The 22,011-nt window shown below is 39.4% G+C and overlaps 1 protein-coding gene across 3 annotated transcripts in view; it reads right to left on the minus strand.

The window, feature by feature from the left end:
• Positions 1–22,011, minus strand: part of RFX4 (regulatory factor X4) — a 167,041-nt gene that overhangs the window by 39,435 nt on the left and 105,595 nt on the right. For all 3 annotated transcript variants that reach the window (XM_007165734.2, XM_007165733.2, XM_057556340.1), the window contains exons 9-11: positions 7,802–7,902; positions 5,731–5,789; positions 1,645–1,789 (exon numbers count right to left, since the gene is read on the minus strand). In XM_007165734.2, the coding sequence (XP_007165796.1) occupies positions 1,645–1,789; positions 5,731–5,789; positions 7,802–7,902 (305 nt within the window). The remainder of the gene's footprint in view (positions 1–1,644; positions 1,790–5,730; positions 5,790–7,801; positions 7,903–22,011) is intronic.

Raw genomic sequence — 22,011 nt, forward strand, 5'->3', positions numbered from 1 at the left:
AAACATTGCTGGCCCCCGCCTCTACCCCTGGCCCTGTGTGAGGCCCTGGGGACATGGCCATCAGGAGTATAGCTAGCACTGTTAGGGTGCTCTTAGCCATGCTTTCCATTGCCTTCAAGAAGGAAAAACAGAACAGGAAGCATGATTGTAAGCACTTGGAAAGATCCTGGAACCTCTAAAGCTTGCCCACATCTCGTTATTTTTGTCTCCTCTGGCATGCACTAGTGCATGGCGGTGACACCAAAACTAGACCTAGGTTCCAGGTCTAGCTCTGCTACCTTGGGAAAGGTTCACCACCTCTCTGGGCCTCAGTTTTCTCATCTGTAATATGGGGGTGATAAGTGAATCTTCCCCAAAGGGTTGATGTGGAGATTGAGATCATGACACAGGACCTGGCATAAACTAGGCACTCTATCAGCTGAATTATTATCTGTGACAATCTCTAAAATTCTTAACAGGGGGAAGCAGGCCGGAGGCTGGTGCAGAGGAAGAAATAAGAGCCTGAGAGGAGTTCTGGGGTCACCAGGAAAGAAGAAGCCCCAGGGAAGGTCCACGTGATCCAATGCTTCAGCTGCTCCATTTGTTTTTGAAAAGAGGTCTCTGATAGGAACATCTTAGAGAACTCTGTTTATAAACATGACATGCTTAGGCTGGATGAAGAAAGTTTTCCTTCAGGGCAACAGTGTTGAGGGGGTGTAGTGGAAACCTAAGGGGCTTGGGGCTCTCAGAAGAGTAGGTCCCTCTTCTCGGGGCGGGGGGGACACAGCCACTCTGCAGCTTCCTGAATGTCACTATTAGGGCCTTGGGCCTCACCCCATCCAGAAGGCACAGCTGCTGCCATATCCCGCCCCCCCCCCCACATCCAGCACAGCCTCAGCACCAAGCTTTCCAAGAGCTGATGTTGGGGGTGGGGAACGGACTCACCCTCTGTCCTCATGCTCCCTTCCCCCGAGGCACAAGAAGGGAAGGCTGAGCAAAATAAGGAAGGAGCCAACAGACCCTGGTGCAGGGGATTCCCTGGGCAGAGGCTGTGAGGGGCTGTTGAGGAACAGCACTAAGAATGGTGGTGTTCTCTGGCCCTCCATGTCCTCTGCCGCTAAGAAGAGCAACCCGACCACATCAGGATAATACCTGGAGCGGTACTCTCGCCATCTTTATCCACAGAAGTGAATCACCTTCCATCCCCTTCTCAAACATCTACTACGATTGAGAGGTTCACCTGCCAGTAAATAGGTGGGCTGACTCCCGTGACCCTCCACAGAAAAGTAGGCAGCATTTCCAGCTGCCTCCAGGCTGACATAATGACATACACTGAGAGAGGCAGCAAGCCTTTGTCCTCATTTATTGATGCCACCTAAGGAACAGCACCTGGCATCGAGGGTCACAGGTGGGGCCTTTTGCCTGACACTGTGTACTGCCCAATGCCCCAGCACCCATTTTCTCCAGCAAGGTTGACCCATGTCCTTGCAAATCAGCTAGCCCCTCCATATAGGCCTAGCCATTTAACAGGAACAAGAGAGGGGATGGGATCCCAGGGAGAAGCACAGGGTGGGAATGCCACCTAATTATGTACCAAGATACTCTTTCTTTCTTTCTTTCTTTTTAAACAAATAAAAAGACACACGCCCTGGTAGAGCATCTTACACTGGATTATGAGCTTCCGGTGCTCATCTCGAGTGTCTTCCATGGTGTAAAGGGTTTGCTTGGTGATGCTGTTGAGGTCCACGTTCCTCCAGTCTTCCAGCATTTGGAATGTGATGTCTGCACTGTGGATCACTGTTCGAGATGCCTGGAATCCAATCCAATCAACTCATTAGCTCATGGGTTGTTAGGTTAAAACCCCTTCCTTTATTTCCTTTTAGTTCTTTTTAATGAATCTGCTTATGGTACTTTGCAAAGTACTCTGAAATTCAAGAAAACTCAGATGATGACTCTATAACTCAGAAGATCCGTATACCATTTTCTCTGTGGCTCTCTCCTCACATCTCACTTTATAAGAAACTACCCCATGGTGGCCTAGGCCAGACCAAACCTGCTGTTCCCAGCCCCTTTGGTCTTGACCCCGTGGAACAATGGGATGAAGCCCAGAGATCTGTCAGCCTCCTGATGTGAGCTTGTGGGCGAGAGCTCTGTGTTTAATAACCCGTGTCTCTAGCGTGTGAGAAGCAACAGGCTCAGATCTAGGAAGGGTCCTGCTACCCTTGGGCCTATGATAGATTCAACTCCAGAAATTTTACAAGGTGTATTTTTCATCTAAGTGCATTCTGAAGCAGTTTATGGTCTAGCTTTCTGCTTTTGCTTTTTGTTTTTTATGTAACTATAATAATTAAAACAAATATGAATAATTGAGATGGAAGAAAAGGAAACTATACCTTACAACTCAGTGGTCTTTAATGTGGTCTGTGTGAATGTGAGAGTGTGTGAGTGTGTGTGAGTGTGTGTGTGTGTGTGTGTTTAATCTGGGGCTTCCTCAGCAACTCTCATAGTAGAACTTAAATTGGTAAGCTGGAACAATACTCGGAACAACAATACTTGGAACTACCAAGTTGTAACAATACTGATAAAAGCAAAGAAAAACACTTCCAGAATCATTTCCTTTACTTGCATGTTTTCAAAAATGTCTTTAATAAAACAAAACAAGATTTCAAAGACACATGGACATTATAAGTCGCCTAATGCTTATGAATTTCCAATCAAATGTAAATACTGACAACCCTTTTACATGTAGACTGTCCGAGCACGGGTAAAATAAAATCTTACTTAAATCATTGTAGAACTCTTTGCACAACACAGAGGCCTAGAATATATGAATATATGAAAAGTGAGTTGGGTTGGTTTCTAATGATAACTGAATGTGAAGGTCTAGGATTCTGGATTCAAATATACTTAGTTCAAATCCTGACCTTGCTACTGACCAGCTGATTGATTGGGGGAAGGCAAGCAGATTAACCTCAGTTTCCTGATCTATAAAATGGAGATGTAATAGTACCTATCTCTTCAGGAGGGCCACTGTTGAAGACTCCTTGGGATAATGCTTGCAAGGTGCACAGTTCAGGGAGTAAGAGCTCAATAAATGAGGCTCCTGCCATGCAGGTCGATTCTCTTTGTTGTGATCGCTCTGACACCCCAGGACATTTGCACAGGGTGCTCCTGCTGCTGGAATGTTCTCCTCTCACCCTGCCCCGGCCACCCTGCCATCATGTGTGCTCCAAATTAAATGGAGTACCCATGGAGAGGGCTTCTCTAACCACATTATCTAAATAGGATCTAAAATGCCCCGTTATTCTCTATTTCCATTCTCTTTCCTTCATAACGCTTATCACTTTTCATTATTTTTTGTTGGGCAAGTACCACTAAGCATAAGTGTCTCGCACACAGTAGGCACTCAAAAGATTTTGTGGGATGAATGGCTGAGATATGAATGCCAAGTTGCTTGCTCAGTGTATCCAAAAGGGCCTGAAGAGTTGGCTCTTGGGTTTAAGTACCTGGGGGTGAGTTTTTGGCTGGATGTTGTTTAGTCTGACTTGCCTTGTGTGTGTTTAGGAAAGCTTGCTGGGATATTAGCTAAGATGTTCCATGGTGTTTCATTCCCAGCACTAACCCTAGTCCTTTGGCTGATCCAGAAATGTGTCTGATAGCTGTCCAGTGAAGATGGAAAGGTAGCAATTGCTGATTAAATTACGCACTGTCTATGAGAGAAGTGGCAAGTGTGTGTGCGCGCATGCACGTGAGCACGCAGGTGGTTGCAGGCATGGGTGTGGATGCTTTTACCTACATAGTACATTAAAGGGTCAAAGGCCTTTCTAAACTTCCTAAATGTCTAGTTTTACCTATGTCCTAAAACCGTATCGACTTCCCTGATATGACCCAAGACCGGCTCTTCCAAGCTGGGAAGAAGAACCAGACGGCATGCACCCTCGGAAACAAGGCAGTCTTTCCTTTTCTTTTTTTTTTTTTTAAAGAATATCTCAAATCAATTTATTTTATATACACATTAAAATCTTTTATATTTAATAAATGTGTAAGATACAAAGACAAAAATGACAACTCCCAAGACCCAATACCCATGATGAATATGAGTTTCCCTGACCCAGAATTTACCATCATTAAGGTCTGGAAATATTTGCTTCCATCTAATTGCTGTTTTTGTTATTGTAAAATTATTATTGTTTCTGTTTTAAAAAGATACACATATTTATGCAATAGAAATTTAATAGAAAATATTAAACAAGAAATTTTTTATCTTTATATGTAGATACTATGTTTAGTGATATTAATAGAACCTTCAGGCTTGTGTTGAGTCCCTCCTAAAACCTTTTGATGGACAGAGGTAGGATCTGAAAACTAACCCTGGCAGTGTTTCTTTATTTTGTTACTATTCATTTTATTTCCTGAATCCCATTAATCTGTGAGGCTCTGCCCTACCCCAGAACAGTGCCCAGGTGTGGCCTCTGAAACAGTACAAACGTGGAAGGTTTCCCTCTGTGCCATTTATGCCAAGGGCAGGGGTGGAACAGTGAGGTGTGTGTGGGGTAGGTGGGGGTAGTTTTACACTGTCTGGTTCCTGGCCTGGAGCCTTCCTTCAGGTCACTCTAGCTAGAGACCCCTCCCCCTCCCACCTTGACCTTGAGTAACCAACACCAACCCAGAACCAACAATATAAGGGAGAGGTTACATACCCGAACACATAAACAAGGGAGGCAGGTGAAGTGCATGAGTGAGGTGGGCCAAGTGTAAGAGAAAGCGGAGGTGATGAGAGGACCCTGCCTGCTGGAGAAAAGCTCGGCCCATCCAGCTGGTTATTGCCCTGGGGAAATTAGCTCTGGGGTTGCCAGCTCTTACAATTTTTCTACAGAAAATGTGGGTGTTCAGTTGTCATCTCCTAGTTTCAACTGTTAGTGACTAAGTAAAAAAAATTTTTGAACATATGCCAATCAAACAAAAATAACCCCACACATCTGCGGGCCAGATTTGACCTGCAGCCACCAGTTTGTCCCCTGGGCTTTAAGGTCATTAATATTTTAATGAATGTTAATGGCCTGCCTTAACAGACTTAGATTCCCTTCCTTAAGGTTCAAAATTAACAGAAATGAAAAACTTTATGCCATCAGTTAGAACTACAGAGCTATAGCGGGATCTTCCACTTTTTACTGTACGTATATACTTTCATTAATTAAAAATTTTTTTTAATAGTAAGCACATGTCACTTTTGTGTTAAAGAGAACAGAAACCTGGGGAAAAAACAAAATTGGGGTGATTTTGCACCCTCCAGACTACATGTGGCAATGGCTGGAGACATTCTTGACTGTCGCAACCAAAGTGGTACTTGAGGGTGGGTGGTCTTACTGGCATCTAGTGGGTAGAGGCCAGGGATACTACTAAGCATCTACAATACACAAAACAACTCCCCACAACAAAGAATTACCCAGCCCAAAAAGGCAACAGTGGCTGAGAAACCCCGATGTACTTAAGCAAAACACAAAACTTGTGGACCTAGAATATATGAAAGGTTAATGGGGAAATGATGTCAGAAATTATTTCGTATGTTAGTTGAAACTATTTAGTGATTGGCTAGTGTTTCAATTCCTTATCTGTAGAAATTTAAGATAATGGTGAGAGTGTACTATTAAACAACCACACCCTCACAGATCCTCTCCAGAGTTACTGAGGATTTGCCCCTCATTTGCAATGACTTAGCAGTAGTTAGAACACATAACACAGGACAGCTACCTGGCAAAGGTGATTTAGTGATGTTTGCCGTCTCAGAATTTGGGAAAATCTTCTCGACACTGCAAGAAGAAAAGAGTGAGTATGAAATATTTTATGCTTTATGGTCCGACCTTGGATTTTCCGCAGGCCGATTTCAAAAAGTAGCTTCCTTGTTTGCCTAACTTTGTCACTGTCCAACCCTATTTTCTGTACCCACTGGCAAAACCCTGCATCTGCTTCTTTGTTCTCCCATGTGGACAACTATTTCCTAAGACGGCGATATTTGGGGTACATATTTCAAAGTTGCCCACACTCCACACTGGCAGGTGTGAGAAATTGTGGCGTCAATCAACCGTGAGTAAAAGCAATTATTTACTTGTCTTTCATTTCGCTAATTGCAAGCTCAATCACTTCTCCCCATAAATAATTGCAGGAATCAAGTGGAAGCTTTGAAGAAGGCCCTTTAAAAAGTAGTATATCTACTAGGAAACCTTGATTGAGCAGGGTTGCTTCTAGGATAGAACCCTGGGCGGCACCCTGAATGTGGCTTTGCATTCATAATCTGTTGTTTTCATCCAACAGTCTCCACGACCTATTTGTATGGATGATCTTGGGTCCTATGCTGACATAATAGGCTGATGCTTTGAAGTGGGGTGATCTTATATGTGTAGATTTCGAAGCAGACAAGCCATGTGCCAGCCCAAGGTCTTCATCCTTACGGAGTCCTCTGGAGAGGTGTGTGTCTCCACTCCTTGCACGTTCTCGAAGTGCACCCCCAAGGCTCCCTGGGGAGAGCGGGCGCCTCCAGGCTCCCATAGGTGGCAGGTCCAACAAACTTCCTGGCTTCGGACTTTCAACAGGTTTGCTTTGCCAGCGTAATTAAAATGGGCACGGAGCATTCTTCTCATTAATTTCTGAACTGGTCAAGAAACAATCAGAAATTTCCCTGGGATTATTCTAATTTGTACTCGGAACCAGCTTGGTTGGAAAAATAGGGCATGAGGTGGAGGAATGGGGGGGCAGGCGGAGTCGGGGGACAGATGAACTTCTAATTTTCCAGGCTGATCAATCGTTAATCCTTCTCCTTAATTACTTTTTCTTTAACTTTGTGATGTGGAATTTAGTGCTCATGAAAAGAAAAGAACTGAGAGCCGTGAAATAAAGCAGGCTTTATCAATAGGTGATGGGCACGGCAGGCGGCCTCAAAGCACGTCTGAAAGGGCCCCCTTTGCCTGTGGAGAGAGGGTAATTTGATCTCCTTCATTTTCCTTGCTGGCACTTATTTCGGGCAAGAATGGCCAGCTGTATTCAAATGGGGCTTTAAGAAACATATATCTTAAAACTTTATTTTGCTTAAAATCATTTCACCTTGGCTTAATAGCACGTGAGACTTCCCACAAGTAAAGACACATCGAGACAGAGAAACAGGACCAGTTTTCTCAGGCAAAATGAATGCTGGGGAATGAGTGGTGATACTCAGCAGAGAAAAGGTTCAGAGTCCGAATCCCCCATGAGAAATATTAATTTTGCTTTCTCCTTAGGCAGAGAATTAAATATGTGAAGCCCTGAAGCTCTTTTCTGTCTTCTATTACCCCCACTTTGTGGACAGGAGCTTCGGGGAAATCTCCATTTTAGGGTCAGATAGGCGTGAGTTTGACTCCTGGCCCCTAATTACCATCTGTGTGGCTGTGTGGCTTTGGCGAAGTTTCTTTGCCTCTCGGCTTCACCTGTAGAAGAGGGATACTGTTTCCTGCATTGCAGAGATGGGTGAGGATTAAATGGGATAAGGAGTGTGGTGGTGACAGCAGAAACTTTGGCGTCAAACAGACCTAGGGGCCAATCCTGCCTCTGCTGCTTACTTCCTCTCTAAGCCTGTTTCATTTTCTGTAAAGGAGAGGTGTGCCACCCATCATAAACATTTTGTGAGGATTAACTAAGTTAACGCATGGAAAGTGCTAAGTATGATAGTTGGTGCTTTGTAGGCATCAGTAAATTCTTAGCTATTACTATTATTTTATTAACGACCTATGTAAAATATCTGGCACTAAAATGTTGCCCTCCCTTCCCCTCTGCTCCCAAACTTCATACTTACATTCAAACTTGATGTTTCGTAAATTTTCTGGGAGGTCATGGAGAGCCACTTTTAGCCACTCATCCAGCTGTTTGGCAAACTTTCGGATCACCTGAGTTAAGCTAGAAAGAGAAATGACATGTGCTAAGTGCCTCGTGTGTTGCCCAGTCCTCCCCACAGGCCCCTACAGAGTCTTATTTCCTCTGATGGTGTTTTGACTGCAACCATTAGGCGCCACTGAAAGCAGCAACCTCAGGGACAGGGCTGGCAGCCCAAGCCCTGTGGAGAGCTGGTGGGTCTGAGAAGGGCGTGGACAGAACGTGCTCTGGTGCCCACGCTGGCCAACGAGGGAGACACAGCATACGCAGCTGTGGGGAAGAGCCCACTGCAATGCCTGGCAGCATCCAGAACCCTGTCTGCGAGTAGGATACCATCCTTCGTGTTTTTGAAGAGGCTTGTGGGAGGGGTGATGACGGTGGACAGTGGGCCTGAGAGCACCGTTTGCAACTGGCCTCTCCTCCTCATGCTGCCCGGTCCTGTTGGAGCTCCCCAGGCGGGCAGGAACCCCATCTGCAGCATACCGCCACGCCTGCCCACCCAGCCGGGACTCAGGCTTACTAAAATGTTTGCCTCTTGGCAGGAACTGGGAAGCAACAGTACATTTTTAAACTGACAGACAACCCTGACACAGACCTGGAAGCCATGTCAGATTTGGAAAGTCAAGGACTGTTTGGGGGCAGGAGGTGGGGGTGGGGGAGCTAGAGGGGTGAAGGGTTGAGGGGGCAGTCGGTTGCAATATGAGATGGGAATTTGGAGTCGAGGAGACACTGAGCACCATTTTCAGGCTCTCACCATCAAAATCATCTGCTCATTACCACAGGTCCGGTGTCCTCCATGAGGTCCTCCTTAGTCATGCCGGCCATAAGGACCTCTCCCCACCCTCACCATCCACACCATCCTTGCCTTCCACCAACACCGCCTACCCTGCTCTCATTCAGTCTCCCTCAGATTCTCCCCCTAGCTGAGCAGTCTTAACTGTGTTCCTCTGCTCACTCACTCTTTCCTCTTCCATGACTTACTACAACCTTCTCCGTGCTCCTCACACTTCCAAACCCCCACCTCCCCCCTCTCCACCAGCAGGTGGCATCACCTCCTACTTCTCAGGGAAAACACCCCAAAAGAAGTCAGCCTTCCTGACAGAATCAAGGAGCCAGCCCCATCTCTTCCCCTCCTGCCTTCTCAGGAACCTTCCATTGCTGACTGCTCCCTCTACTGCATATTCACCTTTCCCTCTCTCTGGATCATTCCTCTTGTCATATTAACGTGCTGAAAAATGTCTCACCTTAAAAGCAAAAGACCCTCTTCTTTCCTCACTCTGTCTCCTCAAGCTACTACCCTCTTTCTTCCACTTCACAGACATACTTCTTCAGAGTTGTCTAGACTCTCCGTCTCCTCTTCACCTCCCATTCATTCCTCACCTCACTCCTGTCCCTCCGCCTACAAAGCTCCCACCCAGGCAGCAACCTCCATCCATGACACAAACCCATAGACTCATTTTGGTCCTCACATTGCTTGACATCTGGCAGCATTCAAGCTACTACCCTCTTTCTTCCACTTCACAGACATACTTCTTCAGAGTTGTCTAGACTCTCCGTCTCCTCTTCACCTCCCATTCATTCCTCACCTCACTCCTGTCCCTCCGCCTACAAAGCTCCCACCCAGGCAGCAACCTCCATCCATGACACAAACCCATAGACTCATTTTGGTCCTCACATTGCTTGACATCTGGCAGCATTCGGCTCTGTGAGCCCTTCCTCCTTTTGGAAACGTTTGCTTCCCTTGGCATTTGTGACCCCTCCATCTTCTGGCTACTTCTCCCCAGTCACAAAGCTCAGCCCCCTCTACCTGGCCATTACATCTTCCAGTTCTTCCAAGTCTAGTCCTGGGCCCTCTCTTATCACACTGTATTCCTTCCTTGGATAGTTTCTCCATGCCCACAGATTCAGTCACCATCGCTAGAGCAGAGGACTTCAGAACTCTGGACCAACTGCATGTAGGACACGTCCATTTCAAAGCCCCAAAAGGTCCATCGAACTAAACATGTCCAAACAGAATTCATCATTTCCCCATCATACCTGGTTCTTTTCTGTGTTCTCTACTTCAGTGTGCACTCTACTTTCTGTTAAGTTTTGTTTTTAACATTTTTATTATGAAAAACTTCAAACCTTCAAATACCCATGACCCAGCATCAATAATTAGCAACATTTTGCCAGTTTAATTTATCACATGCTTCTCTTTTCTGGAGTGTTTTAAGCAAATTCAAGATGTTATGCATTTCTAACTGACAAGTTTTAAATATGTATTTATATATGTACATACATGCACACACAAACACTTAAAACCACCATGCCATTGTTATACCCAACAGAATGAACAGTAGTTCCTTAATATTATCTAACGCTGAGTCTGTACTCCAATTTCTCTATTCCTCTCAATGACGACATCTAGTTTGTCTGAATCAGGATCCAAACAAGTTCCACACATTGCATAAAAGATATAATTGCCTCGTTCTATTTCTTAAGCCTTTTTTAAAAATTCTATTTCATGCCATTGGTTTATTGGCAACATCATGTTATCTGTTCCATGGAATGCCCCACATTTTGATTTGGTTGATTTCTTCCTTGTAGTGACACTTAACTGTTCATTTATCCTGTGTGCTTCCTATAAACCGGGCACAAAAGGAGGAAAAAAAGAAACAAAAGCTGAAGGAACTAATAGAAAACAACTAGCAAGATAGAAGATTTTAATCCAACCATGTAAATTAATTACTTTAAATATAAAGGTCTAGACATAGCAACTAAAAATTAGAAACTGTCATATTGGATAAAAAAGCAAGACCTCATTATATGTTGAGTATATGAAATCTACTTTAAATATGAAGACATAGAGTAACAGAGTGGAAAAAAGATATACCATGCAAACACTAATAAAAAAAAAAGCTGGAGTAGCTATCTGACTATCAAAGTAAACTTCTGAACAAGAAATATTACCAATGATAAAGAAAGACATTACATTATGAAAAGCAGGCAATCCATCAAGAAGTCACAACAATCCTAATGTGTATGTACTTAATAGAGCTTCAAAATACATGAAGCAAAAACAAACAGAAGTAAAAAAAGAAATAGACAAATCCAAAATTATAGTTAGAGACATCTATACTCCTCTCTTGGTAAACAATAGAACAAATGGACAGAAAATCAACAAGGGCATAGAAAACGTAAAAAATGCTAACAATAAACTTGACCTAATTGACATTTATAGAACATTCCACCATATGACAGCAGAATATACAGTCTTTTCAAGTACACATGGAATATTCACCAACATATTCACCAACATATTCTGGGCCATCAGACAAGTCTCAAAAAAATGTGAAAGAACTGATACAATACAACATATGTAACCTGACTATAAGAAAATTAAACTAGAAATAACAGAAAGATATCTTGAAAATCCTGAAATATTTGGAAATTAAACAACTCACTTCTAAATAACACATGAGTCAAAAAGAAAGTCACAAGGGAAAATATTTTAATTGAATTAAAATGAAAACATAACATCAAAATTTGTGGGATACAGCTAAGCAGTGATTAGAGGAAAATTTATAGCATTAAATGCTTTATTAGTAAAGTAGAAAGATTTATAATCAGTGACCTAAGCTTCCACTTAAAGAAAATAAAAAAAGAAGAGTATATTAAACTCAAAGCAAGAACAAAGGATAAAAGCATATATTGATAATATTGAAAACAGGAAAACAGTAAGAAACCAAAGAAATCAGAGACTAAAAGATGGTTTTTGGAGAAGATTAATAACATTGATAAACGTCTTGGGACACTGACCAAGAAAAAGAAAAGAAGATATAAACTACCCACATCAGGAATGAAAAAAGGGACATCACTACAGATCCTACAGATGTTCAAAGGATAATAAGGAAATACTATGAACACGTTTAAGCTCATGGATTTAAAATTTTAGATAAAATTCTACACAAACTCTTACAGAAAAAGGAAGAGAGGGACTCATTTTATGAGGCCAGGATTACCCTGATACCTAAATCAGAAGACATTAAAAGAAAATAAAACTAAAGATCAATAACTCTCATGAATGTAAATCCTCAACAAAATATTAACAATTCAGATGTAGCAATTATACATATGTATGAAACTATCATGACCAAGTGAGTTTACCCTGGGGATGAAAGCCTGGTTCAATATTTGAAAGTCAAACAATGTAACCCACCTTATTAACAAACTAAAGAAAAAAACCATATGATGATCTTGGTACAAAAAAGCTTTTAACAAAATTCAAAATCTTTTCATGATACAAATTCTCAAAAAACTAGAAATGGAAAGGAATTTCTCCAACCTGATAAAGTGCATCCATAAAAAAACCTATGGCTAGCATCATTTTTTTTTTTTTAATTTTATTTATTTATTTATTTATTTATTCATTTATTTATTTTTGGCTCTGCTGGGTCTTCGGTTCGTGTGAGGGCTTTCTCTAGTTGCGGCAAGTGGGGGCCACTCTTCATCGCGGTGCGGGGACCGCTCTTCATCGCGGTGCGCGGGCCTTTCACTATCGCGGCCCCTCCCGTTGCGGGGCACAGGCTCCAGACGCGCAGGCTCAGCAGCTGTGGCTCACGGGCCCAGCTGCTCCGTGGCATGTGGGATCTTCCCAGACCAGGGCTCGAACCCGTGTCTCCTGCATTAGCAGGCAGATTCTCAACCACTGCGCCACCAGGGAAGCCCTAGCATCATTTTTATAATGAATACTGAATGCTTTTCCTTAAGATGAGGGAAAATGCAAAAAATGCCACCCCTACTTAAACGGGGACATCATTTGAGAGGTGCAATAAGACAGGGGGAGAAAAGAGTATACAGATTGCAAATCAAGACATAAAAGTGCCTTTATTCCTAGATAACATGATTATACTCATAGAAAATCCCAAAGAATCTACAAAAAAGCTATTAGAACTAATCAGTGAGTTTAATAGGATCTCATACAAGATCAACAAACAAAAATCAATCATTTTTATTCAACTATCAATGAACAATTGGAAACTGAACTTAAAAAATAGTAGCATTTACAATAGCACCAAAACCCACAAAATAATTAGATATAAACCTAGCAAAATATGTACAAGATCTATTTGCTAAAAACTCCAAAACTACGAAACACCAATGAAGAATATTAAAGAGGACCTAAATAGATGGAGAGATATACCACATTCATGGATTGGAAGACACAATATAGTTAGGATATCCATTCTTTCAAAATTTATCTATAGATTCAATATAATCCTAAACAAAATTTCACAGAACTTTTTGCAGATTCTACGAACTTAATATGCAGAAGCAAAGGAACAGTTTTGAAAAAGAAGAACAAAGTTGGAGCACCCGTACTAACTGACTTTAAGACTTATTACAAAGCCACAGTCATCAGAACAGTGTGATATTGGTGAAAGGAGGACATATAAAGAAATGGAACAGAATTGAGAGTCCAGAAATACACACACACACACACACACACACACACACACACAGCCAAGTAAGTTCCCACAAAACTTCAATGTAATTCAATAAATAAAGGTTAAGTCTTTTTAACAAATGGTGCTAGGATATTTGGACTTCCATCTGCAAAAAGCAGAAATGAACCTTTATCCCTACACCTTACACCATATGGAAAACTCAAAATGAACCAATGTAAAGTCTAAAAAATTATAAAATGTAAAAATTGTAAAACCTAAAACATCTAGGACATAATCTAGGAAAACACTGTGACCTTTCTTGGCATATGATTATTAGATATAACACCAAAAGCAAAATCCACAATATAAAATATTGATAAATTGGACTTCACCAAAAGTTGAAAATTCTGCTCCTCAAGTGATAATTGTGTAAAACATGAAAAGCCAAGCAAAGATTGAGAGAAAATAGTTTCAAAACACAACTCTGGAAAAGAACTTGTATCCAGAATACATACAGAATTCTGCAACATCCATTTATGATAAAAAACTCTCCGGAAAGTGGGCATAGAGGGAACATACCTCAACATAATAAAGGTCATATATGACAAACCCATAGCTAACATCATACTCAATGGTGAAAAGCTGAAAGCATTTCCTCTAAGATCAGGAACAAGACAAGGATGCCCACTCTTGCTGCTTCTATTCAACACAGTTTTGGAAGTCCTAGCCACAGCAATCAGACAAGGAAAAGAAATAAAAGGAATCCAAACTGAAAAGGAAGAGTAAAACTGTCATTTTGCAGATGACATGATACTATACATAGAAAATCCTAAAGACACCACCAGAAAACTCCTAAAGGTCATCAATGAATTTGGTAAAGTTGCAGGATACAAAATTAATGCACAGAAGTCTCTTGCATTCCTATACACTAACAACAAAATAGTATGAATAGAAATAAAGAAAACAACCCCATTTACCATCACAACAAAAAGAATAAAATACCTAGGAATAAACCTACCTAAGGAGGCAAAAAACCTGTACTCCAAAAACTATAAGATGCTGATGAAAGAAACTGAAGATGACACAAACAGATGGAAAGATTTACTGTGTTCTTTGACTGGAAGAATCAATAATGTTAACATGACCATACTAGCCAAGGTAATCTACAGATTCAATGCAATTCCTATCAAAATTCCCATGACATTTTTCACAGAACTAGAAAAAATAATCCTAAAATTTATATGGAACTGAAAAAGATCCAGAATTGCCAAAGTATAAAAAAAAAGAAAAAAGAAAAAAGCTGGAGGTGTAACCTTCCAGATTTAAGACTATACTACAAAGCTACAGTAATCAAAACAGTATGGTACTGGCACAAAACCAGACACATAGTTCAACAGAACAGGATACAAAGCCCAGAAATAAACCTATGCCCTTATGATCAATTAATCTACAACAAAGGAGGCAAGAATATACATTGGAGAAAAGATGGTCTCTTCAATAAGTGGTGCTTGGAAAACTGGATAGCTACATGTAATGAAATTAGAACATTCTCTAACACCATATACAAAAATAAACTCAAAATGGATTAAAGACCTAAATATAAGATAGATACTATAAAACTAATAGAGGAAAACATAGGCAGAACATTCTGTGACATAAATGGCAAAAATTTTTTTTTGATCCGTCTCCTAGAGTAAGGGAAACAAAAGCAAAAATAAATAAATGGGACCCAATTAAACTTAAAAGCTTTCGCACTGCAAAGGAAACCATAAAGAAAATGAAAAGACAACCTACAGAATGGGAGAAAATATTTGCCAACGATGCAAACAACAAGGGCTTGATTTCCAAAATATACAAACAGCTCAACAACAACAAAAAAACAAACAACCCAATCAAAAAATGGGCAGAAGACCTAAATAGACATTTCTCCAAAGAAGACATACAGATGGCCAAATAGGCACATGAAAAGATGCTCAACATCGCTAATTATTAGAGAAATGCAAATCAAAACTACAGTGAGGTACTACCTCACACCAGTCAGAATGGCCATCATTAAAAAGCCTACAGATAACAAATGCTGGAGAAGGTGTGGAGCAAAGGGAACCCTCCTACACTGTTGGTGAGAATGTAAATTGGTGCAGCCACTACGGAAAACAGTAGGGAGGTTCCTCAGAAAACTAAAAATAGAATTACCGTATGATCCAGCAATCCCACTCCTGGGCATATATTCATACAAAACTATAATTCACAAAGATATACGCACCCCTATGTTCATAGCAGCACTATTTACAATAGCCAAGACATGGAAACAACCTACATGTCCACTGACAGATGAATGAATAAAGAAGATGTGGTACATATACACAATGGAATACTACTCAGCCATAAAAAAGAATGAAATAATGCCATTTGCAGCAAGACGGATGCAACTAGAGATTATCATACTAAGTGAATTAAGCCAGACAAAGACAAATGCCATATGATATCACGTATATGTGGAATCCAAAATATGGCACAAATGAACCTACCTACAAAACAGAAACAGATTCACAGACATAGAGGTTGCCAAGGGAGAGGGGGAGTAGGAGAGGGATGGACTGGAGTTTGGACTTAGTAGATGCAAACTATTACATATAGAATGGATAAACAACAAGGTCCTACTGTATAGCACAGGGAACTATACTCAGTATCCTGGGATAAACCATAATGGAAAAGAATATAAAAAAAGAATGTATATATGTGTATAACTGAGTCACTCTGCAGTACAGCAGAAATTAACACAACATTGTAAATCAACTATACTTCAATTTAAAAAAAGAACAAATTACTGTTACACACAACAACATGGATTATGCTAAGTGAAGTAAGTCAAACTCAAACGGCTACTTACCATGTGATTCCATTTATATAAGATTTTGGAAAAGGTTAAAGTATAAGCACAGAAAACAAATGAGTGATTGCCAGGGGCTGCCAGTGGGGAGAGGCATTGACAAAATAGGGGAAGTTTTTGAAGTGATGAAACTATTTTATATTTTGTTGTATACACTAAAAATGATGAATGTTAATGAATACAAGGTATACTTCAATAAACTTGAATTTAAAAAATTAAATTAAAAGCTATAAAATATAAATAATAATAGAAAATAAACTGATAGAACTAAGAACAAAAGTATCCGTTGTATCAATAAATGTATATGGGCTGGACTTACCTTGTAAGAGAAAAATATCAGATTGGATAATAAAACAAATTCTAATGGTTCTGTATACAAATGAGTTATAAAGGTTAAAAATAAAAGGGTGGGCAAATGTATTCCCTCTGATGAAAACAAAAAGAAAACAGAGGTCATGATTTCAATATCAGACAAATTAAATTCTGGGCCAAAAAAAATTAAATGAGACTTTATAATGCTAAGAGTGCAATTTACAATGAAGATATTATAATTCATAAGGAAGGCATTACAACTCACACTGAAGATGAAGCAGTTAGAAATATCAAAGCACTAACATTCAAAAACAAAATAATAGGAAATACAAGGTGAAATAGGTTGGCACACATTAGAAATCAGTCTTTAACTTACTAACCTTTCTCAGTCCATAACAGTCTAAATGGACAAACACTAAGACAACATAAGAACTAAATAACAATAAATTTGGTCCAAATACATATATGTCAAAGTCTGTACGAAGATACAGAGTGCTTCTTCAAGTGTAACAAAACTGACCATATATTAGACAACAAAATCTAAGCATAGTCTCAAAAGAAGAAATAGTTCAGAAAACAGTCTATTCACAAAGCAGTAAAGTTAAAATGAATAACATAAGCAGAAAATAATAGCTCCAAACAACTGGATATTTTTAAACGCGCTATTTAAATTCTTAGGACAAGAAGGAACTCCAAGTCAATGTCACAAAATATCTAGAAAATAACAGTATTAAAATATTACATATAAAAACCTATGAGATAAAGCTAAAATAGTGCTCAAAGGAAAAAAGCCAAGCCTGAAATAATTATGTTACTAACCAAAAGTAAAAGAAAGTACATAGGGACTTCCCTGGGGACGCTGTGGTTAAGAATCCACCTGCCAGACTTCCCTGGTGGTGCAGTGGTTAGGAATCCGCCTGCCAATGCAGGGGATACGGGTTTGATCCCTGGTCTGGGAAGATCCTACATGCCACGGAGCAACTAAGCCCGTGCCCACAACTACTGAGTCTGCACTCTAGAGCCCATGAGCCACAACTACTGAGCCTGCATGCCACAACTACTGAGTCCCGATGCCTGGAGCCCATGCTCTGCAACAAGAGAAGCCACCACAATGAGAAGCCTGCACACTGCAATGAATAGCAGCCCACGCTCACTGCAACTAGAGAAAGCCTGCACACAGCAACAAAGATTCCATGCAGCCAAAAATAAATAAACAAAATAAATAAATTTATTTAAAAATAAATAAATAAATAAAATAAAGGTAGAAATTAATATGTTAGAAAAAAAGAAATAATAATAATACCAATAAATACATCCAAGAGCTTTTTCCTTGAAAAAAATTAAATAAATTAGGTAACCTATTCACAAAGAAATGGCAGAAAGCACGACTACACAAACAAAAATGCAGTAAAACAGAAATAATCACAGACACAAAGGAAACTCAATGAATCTACAAACTCCCTTTGTTCAACCCTAAGCAAGTAAATTTAAAGATCTGGAAGAAACTGATAATTTTCTAGGAAAATATAATTTACCAAAACTTACCTCAGAGAAGATAGAAAACCTAAACTGACCAATTACTATAGGAAAAAAAGAAGAAAAATTTCAAAGATTTACTCCCGCAAAACACTAGGCCCAGATACCTTCAAAGAGAAATTAATTCTGTGTAATCTTCAAGAGCAAATAATTTCAATGCTACTTAAACTGTTTCAGACCTTAGGAAAAAAAGTAGGGGCAGAGGGAACCTTCCAGATTCCTTTTATGAAGCAAAAATAACGTTGATACCAACAACTGACAAATATTCAACAAAAAAGAAAAGTGCAAACCAATCTCACTTCCGACTCTTGATGCAGAAATCCTAAATAAAATAGAAAATAAAATCCTGCAACACATTAAAGAAAATAATATACTATGAGTAAGTGGGGTGTATTCGAGGAATTCAAGAATGGTTCAATATTAGGATATGGGTAATATGATCACTTCTACAGATGATGGAAAGCATTGGATAATATGCAACAACCATTCTTCATCAAAAGTTTAATGAATTAAGAAAATACAGATATTCCTTAGCATGATAGAATATCTCATTCTTAACCCAAAGCCAGCATCATGTTTAACCAAGAAACACTAGATGCATTCTCATTAAAGTCAAGAGCTTTTAACATGTTCTTGAGGAATAAGCCAACATAATTAGATAAGAGAAATAAATTAAAAAGACATTTTTAGATAATATAATTCTAAACCTGGAAAATTTAAGAGAAGCCCCCAAAAGGAATACAACATTAAGATAGTTAAATTTAAAACAGTCAGGTCCAAATATAACACACAGAAACCAATAGCTTTCATATATATAAACAACCACCAGTCAAGAGATATGGAGGAAAAGACTGCATTTACAATAGCAACAAAAAAAAAGTAAGAAAGAATTTAATTTTAAAAATATATATGATTTATATGAAAAAATATTTACAACATTCCTGAAGGCCACAAAATTTAAGATCAGACAAGGCAAACAGTGTTCTTTTCTAGGAATTCTCAATACCATAAAGATATAATTCTCCCTAAATTAATCTATAAGTGTAATGTAATCCCAATGAACATACATATATTTATATATAAATTTTTATATGTATATAAATACTTAAATAGACAAACTGATGCTAAGGTAGTTCATATGGAAAAATAAGAGACAATAACAGGAAAATTCTACACACAGAAGTAAGTATGAGGAGCTAGCCTATCAAATATTAAAATATGTTTAAAAGCGCAAAACTTAAAGACAGCGTGACCCTGGAACATGAATATATAGAAATATCTATGGTATAGGCTAGCAAGTCTAGAAAAAGCACTAATACATATAACATTTACTACACTAAATAGGAGGCACCTCAAATCTGTGAAGAAAAAAATGGAATAATTAACATATGTATCGGCATAAGGAGAGCTGTTCAGGAAAAAATGAAGCCATACTTTACATCTTACACAAGGATTAATTCCAAATTGGATAAAAGTTCAAAAGTACAAAACCAAAGCATAAAGTTTGTAGGATAAGCCATGGGAAAATTATTTGTAATTGGAGTGGGAAAGACTTCTAAAACAATGATACAAAATCCAGAAGCCATAAAAACAAAGACTGATAAATTCAACTACACAAATATATTTTCTGTATGGCAAAAACAAAAGAACAAAATGAGAAAATATTTGCAACTCTTATTACAGATAAGTGGTTAATAGTCCTAAAAAATAAAGAGCTCTTAAAAATCAATGAGATAGGGCTTCCCTGGTGGCGCAGTGGTTGAGAATCTGCCTGCCAGTGCAGGGAACATGGGTTCAAGCCCTGGTCTGGGAAAATCCCACATGCCGCAGAGCAACTAGGCCCGTGAGCCACAATTACTGAGCCTGTGCATCTGGAGCCTGTGCTCCGCAACAAGAGAGGCCACGATAATGAGAGGCCCGTGCACCACGATGAAGAGTGGCCCCCACTTGCCGCAACTAGAGAAAGCCCTTGCACAGAATCGAAGACCCAACACAGCCATAAATAAATAAATAAACCCAAAGTTTAAAAAAAAAAAAAAGAATTACCTTTTTAAAAAAACAAAAATCAATGTGATAGTCTCATCCACCAGAGGGCAGACAGCAGAAGCAAGAAGAACTACAATCTTGCAGCCTGTGGAACAAAAACCACATTCACAGAAAAACAAGATGAAAAGGCAGAGGGCTATGTACCAGATGAAGGAACAAGATAAAACCCCAGAAAAACAACTAAATGAAGTGGAGATAGGCAACCTTCCAGAAAAAGAATTCAGAATAATGAGAGTGAAGATGATCCAGGACCTTGGAAAAACAATGGAGGCAAAGATCAAGAAGATGCAAAAAATGTTTAACAAAGACCTAGAAAAATTAAACAACAAACAAACAGAGATGAACAATACAATAACTGAAATGAAAAATACACTAGAAGGAATCAATAGCAGAAAAACTGAGGAAGAAAAACGGATAAGTGACCTGGAAGACAGAATGGTGGAATTCACTGCTGCAGAACTGAATAAAGAAAAAAAAAATGAAAAGAAATGAAGACAGCTTAAGAGACCGCTGGGACAACATTAAACGCAACAACATTCGCAGTATAGGGGTCCCAGAAGGAAAAGAGAGAGAGAAAGGACCCAAGAAAATATTTGAAGAGATTATAGTCGAAAACTTCCCTAACATGGGAAAGGAAATAGCCACCCAAGTCCAGGAAGCGCAGCAAGTCCCATACAGGATAAACCCAAGGAGAAACACGCCGTGACACATAGTAATCAAATTGGCAAAAATTAAAGACAAAGAAAAATTATTGAAAGCAGCAAGGGAAAAATGACAAATAACATACAAGGGAACTCCCATAAGGTTAACAGCTGATTTCTCAGCAGAAACTCTACAAGCCAGAAGGGAGTGGTATGATATACTTAAAGTGATGAAAGGGAAGAACCTACAAGCAAGATTACTCTACCCAGCAAGGATCTCATTCAGATTCGATGGAGAAATCAAAAGCTTTACAGACAAGCAAAAGCTAAGAGAATTCAGCACCATCAAACCAGCTCTACAACAAATGCTAAAGGAACTTCTCTAAGTGGGAAACACAAGAGAAGAAAAGGACCTACAAAAACAAACCCATTATAATTAAGAAAATGGTCATAGGAGCATACATATCGATAATTACCATAAATGTCAATGGATTAAATGCTCCAACCAAAAGACATAGACTGCCTGAAGGGATACAAAAAAAAGACCCATATATATGCTGTCTAGAAGAGACCCCTTCAGACTTAGGGACACATACAGAGTGAAAGTGAGGGGATGGAAAAAGATATTCCACGCAAATGGTAATCAAAAGAAAGCTGGAGTAGCAATACTCCGATCAGATAAAATAGACTTTAAAATAAGGAATGTTACAAGAGACAAGGAAGGACACTACATAATGACCAAGGGATCAATCCAAGAAGAAGATGTAACAATTATAAATATATATGCACCCAACATAGGAGCACCTCAATACTTAAGGCAACTGCTAAAAGCTGTAAACGAGGAAATCGACAGTAACACAATAATAGTGGGGGACTTTAACACCTCGCTTACACCAATGGACAGATCATCCAAACAGAAAATTAATAAGGAAACACAAGCTTTAAATGACACAATAGACCAGGTAGATTTAATTGATATTTATAGGACATTCCATCCAAAAATGGCAGATTACACTTTCTTCTCAAGTGCACACAGAACATTCTCCAGGATTGATCACATCCTGGGTCACAAATCAAGCCGCAGTAAATTTAAGAAAACTGAAATCATATCAAGCATCTTTTCTAACCACAACGCTATGAGATTAGAAATCAATTACAGGGAAAAAAACATAAAAAACACAAACACATGGAGGCTAAACAATACGTTACTAAATAACCAAGAGATCACTGAAGAAATCAAAGAGGAAATCAAAAAATACCTAGAGACAAATGACAATGA

This window comes from Balaenoptera acutorostrata, chromosome 11 (genome assembly GCF_949987535.1).
Source record: "Balaenoptera acutorostrata chromosome 11, mBalAcu1.1, whole genome shotgun sequence".
Lineage (NCBI taxonomy): Eukaryota > Metazoa > Chordata > Mammalia > Artiodactyla > Balaenopteridae > Balaenoptera > Balaenoptera acutorostrata.